Below are 8,144 nucleotides of genomic sequence, written 5' to 3'. Positions count from 1 at the left end.
CCTTATTGTAGTGTATGTCACTCTACCACTACAGCCTAAGTTCTAGAAATCTTGAGGTGTACATAAATAATGTTTTATAAGTTTTTGTCATACATACATGTCATTGTCTTGAGTCGTGTTACCGACAGTTATTTACTTGCATTTGATTGAGTGTTAGTTTGGGGTTGTTGTATTTTTTTTTTTAAGATGTTTTTGCAGTGCTGTGAGAATAAACAGCTGTGAAAAAAACAGGTAAGTATTTGGTAAACTGCAGTGCTAAAAGTTCTTTTAGAAAATAACAATATGGAGAAATGATTTGTTGATAGGAAAGTTTCATTAACTGGTGCTGTTCACATGCCTTCAATGAAAAAAAAAAACTTCATTGAGAAACATGTGTAGAGCTACTTCTACTTTATGCTGTTTTGGACCTATGATTTCGGAAAGGACAAAAAAAACATATTATTTCATCTATCAAACACAATTAAGGCTCCAACTTTCTAAAGAAATTTAAGCAACTGAAAACAAAAAACCAGCCTTGACTTCAGTTATTTAGGCAAATCCTATATCCGACTTACATCAACAACAATTCACAATTATTGAGGCGCATGTATATAAATCTACATGATATTTCTCTATCTTATTAGTACATCAATGACTAAGAGTCACAAGTCACTTGAGCAATACCATAAATTCATAGTATTGGTTGATGCAATTACTTGCAAGGCAATCTCTCTTAAATATGGACGATATGTATGCATTATGGTGAAGATGAAAGGTACACATACCTTGCATTCTTCACCACCCTATTAAGAAATTAGGTCTTCGTGCAATATCATTCAATAATTTAATAAGGAATATGATTGAGGTCGTTCTCATATTAAGTGTGATCAGCATAAAGCGAGTGAGACTAATATATAATAAATCTTATACTTTTAGAAGAGTGACTTACGTGTATAATGTGGTCAAGCATTCCTATTCATATTATTTTGTCTCAACGTATTATTGGGTCCAATTTTTGTGTCAATGAATCACACGATGGTGGTCATAAAGAGGTTAAAATGCCTCTATGAGTATTTTTGATCCTTAAAAGACTGGACAACCGTGACGAAACCATCAATTAATCTCCCTTTTGAAAAAAAAAAACATTTTGGAATGTTGTTACCCAATTTTCCAAAATTAGGGCTTACTAAAAGTGACTAGTGAGTGACATCCATCAATAACCAAACTTAGCAAAGTGCTTTTTCAAGAAGCAGCGTTCTCTCATCCGCTAAGCTCGTTGGACGCGCGTCAGAAACTGCACCAGAAAGATGGTGGATGAGAAAACACAAATGGGAAAGAAAGCGCAACCGTTTCCACCATAATATTAATATTCTTTATCATTTTCCAACGGCCAGTCTACCAGTCTACCAGTCCCAGAAGCTAATAGGCTAGTAGCTATTTTAATTAGGTGGAACTATATTGTCGACGTGTATAATTTAAACATTTATTAATTCCAAATTAAGATGACGAATGTGGTTAATTTTCATATGGTGCCAAATTTTTACCTTATATTATTGGGAATTTTTTTTTTTTTTTTCGTTTCTTCTGAAAGCTTCCAGTCTTTGAGCATTGTTGACTTGGTCTTCCCCATTTATTATTTTATTACTAATGAACAATGTGATTTTGGCTTTGAGCATTGTTGACTTAGAAAGCGGGAAAAGGATATTCGTCAGATTCCTTTTTTGAGGATTTTAAAGATTCTTACGATCGTGATCATTCGTCATACATCGTGCGATTATAAATTATTTCAAAATTTTAAATTAAATATAAATAATAACTAACGAAAATTGACCGCACGATGTACGATGAACGATTACGACCACGGGATCTCTAGGATCCCCAAGAAACCAAGAAAAGAAGGATCCTTTTCCTAGAAAGTAGCTTATGCATCCAAAGTGATTTTGGCTTATGCTATTGGGTTAGAAAGTGACATGGATGTTATTTTAGGGGGTGTGATTTTATTTGTCTAGAGAAGAAAAATGGTTAAAGTTTACACTGTTAGAATATGTATACGGTTCAATATTTATTGGGTTTTCCCTCATGCGTTACAAGTTTGGAATTTTTCCTTCCCTAAATTATTGTGATAGTTTCGAACCCTCTTACTTCCCTTATTAGGAGAAATTTTTTCATGTGACTAGAACACACACCTCAGCATTACAAGTGGTGTTCCCCACTAATAACATCTTAACACCTTTCTTACATAAATACAATTAATTAAAAAATAAAATTAAACCGACTCCCTGTATTCCCAATCTCCAAATCGCCTCCCACACCCTTCTCCTCCCATGCCTCCCCCATCGGCCCACTCCTTGTCAGAGACCTACATCGTCCACCCTACCCCACCCCCATTCATCCCTCCCTTCCCCACACATTTCTCCCTTTCTTTTTCATCTCAATGTTTTGTCCTCCTTCTTGTGCTCTTTCTGAGATGGACACAAGGGATGTTGAAAGACAGATCTTAATTCAGAGGCCGGAGACGGCAAATCTAGGTCGACGGAGGTGGGTGGTTCTAATAGGGTGGGGGAGAACAAGAGAAAGGGGGGGGGTAAGAAAAAGAGGAAGAGAGAATATATAGAGTGTCGCCGGTGGAATCACAAAGCGGCGATGGAGGTGGGTGGTCGGCGTGGAAGGGGGTAGTCGGAGAGTTTTCTGACTTCTTTCTCTTTGAACTATAGGGGTATATTAGGAATTTTGTTTATTAATGCTTATCATAAATATCAAAATGTGGCAATCTTTTTATTTCAATAATGAAATAGGCACATGTTAAAGTTGTATTGGTTAGGAACTCTAAGTAAGCTAATGTGTTAGTCATCTGGAAAAATTTCTCCCTTGTTAGAATATGAGCAGCCAAACTAATTAATTATACATTGTGAGATTTCACTCAAAACACACTCTTTCGTCAAATAGTTTTCGAAACTCTTTTTTTTTTTTTTTTGGTATCATCTAAGTCAATACATGTCAAATGTGAGGATATAATAAAAAGAAACAATTGATTTTACTCAAATTGATACGGAAAAGAAAAAATAGCCACGCATGAAGAATAAGTGTGATTTCCATTATGAAATTAAAAGAAAAAAAGTGAGTTCATCTGTTTTGCGATTGGAGTTGAAAAAAGTTACAGAAAATCGATGCTTTACTAAACTCTTTACGTCTTTACAAAGTTTTTCAACATTCCACTGTGGCGCTTACAAAATACTAAATAGCATTCTAATCACAAAATATGTACAAATTAATCCTCCTTCTTGCTAAAAACCGAAAACAGCCCAAAAAGCAAAAAACCAACTACAAAATGTGAAAGCCAAAAACCCCAAAATTAGGTTCAGTATTTCCAAGATTGTTACTATTAATTACTTTAACACATTAATCTTCGTTTAATCGGTCTTGAACTTGATCACAGTCGACTTTCCCGTTTCCGTTACCGCTACCGTCACCTTGCCATGTCCATACAATGTCTTTCAATGCTGGCCTAACATCTTCCTCACAAAACTTGGCATACTCCAAAGTATCCCCGGACGACTTCGTAAACTGCACCACCGCCACCTCCGGCGCCACCTCGAACACCTCCGCGGTCACCGAAAGCCGCCCTTTTCGCCCTTCATTCGGCCCTTGCATCCTTAATTTGAAGTCCTTTACTTTCCCCACTTTAAAGCTTAGCCCCTTTGCCGCCGCCTCGATCTTTGCCATGATCGCCGCAGCCGAGCACTTGGACGTGAACACGGACCCGGCCTTCCGCTTCTTCTCGAACAAATTCGACAAGTCGAACCCGGACGACATCGAAGAAATGAACTCAAATGCATTGAAGAACTTCGGAGGGTCGCTCCCGTCGGACTTTTCATCAACACCTTCCGTGGGTTCCGTGAACTCCTCCTGTTTCTTCATCCCTTTGCGAAACCACGGCGTGCGCATGATCGCCGGAATGGTGATTCGCTTCTCCGGGTCGGAAACCAACATTTTCGAGATTAACCGCTTCGCCTCCGTCGAAAACCACGGCGGACATTCAAACTCCGCCTTGAAAACCTTCCTGTACATGTTCATCAGATTCTCGTCCTGGAACGGCAGAAACCCAGCCAGCAAAACGAACAGCACAACTCCACACGACCAGATATCCGCCTTAGATCCGTCGTACCCCTTCTTCCTCAGCACCTCCGGCGCCACGTAAGCAGGAGTCCCACACTGGGTGTGCAGAAGCCCGTCGTTCCGGAGCTGCTCCGGCAGAGCGGAGAGTCCGAAGTCGGAGATTTTCAGATCCTCGTTTTCATCAAGCAACAGATTCTCCGGCTTCAAATCGCGGTGGGAGACGCCCCTGCTGTGGCAGAAATCGATGGCGGAGATCAGCTGCTGGAAGTACTTCCGGGCCTGATCCTCCTTCAGCCTCCCCTTCGCCACCTTAGCGAAGAGCTCGCCGCCCCTGACGTACTCCATAACGAAGAAGATCTTGGTCTTGGTCGCCATGACTTCTTTCAGCTCCACGACGTTCGGGTGGCGGACTAAACGCATCACTTCGATTTCCCGCTTGATCTGCTCCATCATCCCTTCCTTCTTCACCTGGTCCTTGCTGATCACCTTAATCGCCACGCTCTCGTTCGTCGCGATTTGTCTGCCATGGTAGACCTTCGCGAAGGTCCCCTTGCCCAGCAGCTTCCCCACCTCGTACTTCCCGAAAAGCGCCGTCCTTTCCTCCATTGACTCTGGGAAATTAGGTATTGGGAGTAAGATGCTCTTTCGTCAAGGAGTTGTATTCTCGGAATTGTCGACGCACCAACCGCGATTAAACAAATGATTTGAGTTGTCTAATTGAGATTTGGAAAATTAAACACCAAATGTATGAGAAATATTGAAACTAAAGAGCGGATTTGAGATGGGTTTTGGTTAATTTGGGGAGTTGGGCTCATGGTGTGATGGAATCCAAGAAAGAATGGCTGAGATACTGATCCGAGTGGATTCCATTCAAGGGGTTTAAAGACTAGAGGGAGGTTTGGATTTGGAGAGAGAAAGAGGAGGCGAGACAGAAGGATGGTTGGCATGACGCCATTGGAGCACCTGGTATTTTCTGTCAGAACGGGGACTACGCACACAGAATCATGTTTTCATAAGGGCGTGTGGTGAGCAAGATTACAGAAACAAGCGGACGAGTTTTATTGGTCCAGATATAACAAACCCTAATATTTCTTCGATTTTAATAATTGACGAGAGTGGTGTTACACTTACCATCTACTTATATTATCATTTATACCATATCTCTATAGAGAAAAATCAACCAACACATATGAGTTTCATATTTATTAGAGAAATGTTACAAATTATAATACAACTAAATGATTCAAAGACGAGATATGACCCAAATCCTCTAAAACACTAACCAATATTTTTTTTTTTTGACAAAATGATAGGATAATAATAATATAGACTAAACTATGGGGAGGGAGATATGACTACGAGATCTCTGGTGCATAGACAAATGCTCATAATCAACTGAGTTATAAGACACTTGCCGATGACCAATAATTTCACTATGTAATTTTTGAAGCATTTGTTCGTCTTTTAATTAGGGTAATGCGATAAACACTCACACCACATTTACTTCTCACACTTCTTTTAATTTTCAACTGTTGAATTAAATAAATTGAAGAAGATTAATGGTAAAAAATTAACAAGAGTGTGAAAACTAAAAGTGAGTACATGAATAACACTATCTTTTATTAGTTTTCTTTTTATTTATTTGAAAAGTAAGCTGAAACGAGAATTTTCTGGATTAATAAATAATCAAAATTAAATAAAGAAGATATATTAATCAAATATTGACAATATTATTGCTCGAATATCAAAATCATGAAAAGTAACCCTTACCCAAAAATCATAGCCACAAAAAAAATTAAAAATTAAAAAAAGGCAACAAAAATAAATATATAATTTAGGTAAAAAAACAAAGGGAAAAATTAAGTAAATAAAAACCAAATCCAATAAATCTACCGCAACTGCGTCAAATACCAAAATTTGCTAGACCAACTTAACCTTGAAATCGATATCACTCAACTTTCTGTATTAAGAAAACAGAAAGATTGCTGACCAAATTAGCATGCATTCTAGTTTTTTTTTTTTTTTTCCTGAACAAATGATATGATCTATACTAACGGGAATGGGAGGGTGAGCTTAGCCTCACAATGGGCTACCAAATCTAAAACCTCTCACTTACAGGTGAAGATGAATAATATTAGATCATAGTACTAAGTGGCATTCTAATTTCTATAATTATATTAAAAAAACAATTTTGAGTTCTCTCCTCTCTCATTTTCACTTTCTTCTAGTCCCCTTTCATTTAAACGCTCACGATTAAGCCACACTAACACAAGATATTGACTTATTGTATTGATTTCTTTATATAGAGAGACAGAGAAAAGTGAGAGAGAAGGGAATGAGGGGAGGGGATTTAGAGGAAAGAGACTCCTACTAAAAAACAAAACAGCTTTCTTTTTGTTGTAAATAGTGGGTATGTTTGCCCACATGTATATAGTAAAGATTCATATGCTAACTAGTGAAGTATTTGTAAGTTTTCAAAGTAGTTGCTCTATAAATAGAGCATTGAGTGTTCAACAATGAGAACAACAATATATTAGCAAAGATAAAGAAAAGTTAGAATATTTCCAATATCCTCCTATTTCTTTCTATGCTGCAATCTTTTTGTGTACTACTTTGCAACAGTCTCGCTCTTATCCCTAGCAAAGGTTATTTCTTTAACTTTTGCCTATTTATAACACGTTATCAGCACTAGTCTCTAACCATTTCTCATTTCTCTTCGTCGAAAGAAAAGAAAAAAAAAGTTTCCTCTAAGAATTTTACTGTTCTTCTTCTTCCTCTGCCTCAACTGTTAGATATACCCTCGCGAAGACTGTTTGCACCATGCCTGCTTTTAGTCCTTAACATAACAATTACTTATATCTTTGATTTCTTGTTTTGTGTAGCTATTGACTACTAACCCAGTGTTTATTTATGCAATCAAAGATGGTGTGGTATCATCGCCTATCTTGGACTGCAAATTTAATTTTACTACAAATTTTAGGTGGAACGGTATAATCATCCACCCTACTCTGCATATTTAATTTTATTACAATTTTAGGTGGTGTGGAATAATCACCCACATTGCTCTGCATATTTAAATTTTATCGCAATTTTAGGTGGTACGGTATAATCGTCCACCCTGCTCTGCATATTTAAATTTTCCTGCTGTTTAAAGTGGTACGGAATAATCGCCCATCCCCTATTTGTTTAGACAAGAATGGTGTGGTACAATCACCCTTCTCATTAATCATGTAAATCTCAAGCCTGAAGTTTCGAGTACTTATCATTTTGGCCTGAAGGTCAAAATTTGTAAGAACCAGAAGTTCTAGCAATATATTCCTCCATAATACATATTATTGCAAGTTCTTACACACCTCAATTTTCTTTCAGAAAAGAAAATGATGAACTTGGCGAAGTTGGATTTTGTTGCCCTGGATATTACTGGAAAGAACTACCTTACCTGGGTAATGGATGCCAAGATCCATCTGGAGGTAGGAAATCTTGGGGATACCATCAAGTAGGATACCAGTACATCCTCTCAAGATCGGATGAAGGCCATGATCTTTATCCGTCGCCACCTTGATGAGGGACTGAAGAGCGAGTACCTCACAGTTGAAGGTCCATTAACCCTCTGGAAGGCACTGAAAAATAGATATAATCACTAGAAAATGGTGATTCTTCCAAGGACTCGTTATGAGTGGGCTCACCTAAAGATCTAGGATTTCGAGGCAGTGGTTGAATACAATTCTGCAATATTCAGAATTAGTTCCCAATTGAAGCTCTGTGGAGAAACAATAATTGAGGAAGATACGCTGGAAAAGACTTTTAGCACATTTCATGCCTCCAACGTGCTCCTGCAGCAGCAGTATAGAGAAATAGGTTTTACTGAGTACAACCAGCTGATATATGTACTCCTTGTAGCCGAGCAAAATAATGAGCTCCTGATGAAGAATTATCAGTCCTAGCCTACTGGATCTGCACTATTCCCAGAAGTGAATGTTGTTTCCCTTAAAGGGAATACCACATCCTCTCGTGGCAATAATTACAAACGAGGACATGACCACAAGTGA

General features: G+C 38.2%; 1 protein-coding gene across 1 annotated transcript; it reads right to left on the bottom strand.

Annotated features, from left to right (window-relative positions):
• Positions 1-3,133: 3,133 nt before the first annotated feature.
• On the bottom strand, positions 3,134-5,143 carry LOC103938979 (CBL-interacting serine/threonine-protein kinase 25). Its single transcript, XM_009349034.3, has one exon. The coding sequence runs from the start codon at positions 4,699-4,701 to the stop codon at positions 3,379-3,381; it is 1,323 nt and encodes a 440-aa protein (XP_009347309.1). The 5' UTR covers positions 4,702-5,143; the 3' UTR covers positions 3,134-3,378.
• Between the last annotated feature and the right edge of the window lie 3,001 nt (positions 5,144-8,144).

This window comes from the organism of the source record quoted next, unplaced genomic scaffold (genome assembly GCF_019419815.1).
Source record: "Pyrus x bretschneideri cultivar Hongxiangsu unplaced genomic scaffold, Pyrus_bretschneideri_v1 Contig28, whole genome shotgun sequence".
Taxonomy (NCBI): domain Eukaryota; kingdom Viridiplantae; phylum Streptophyta; class Magnoliopsida; order Rosales; family Rosaceae; genus Pyrus; species Pyrus x bretschneideri.
The sequence above is the reverse complement of the archived record's forward strand: the minus strand, read 5'-3'. Positions and strand labels throughout refer to the sequence as shown.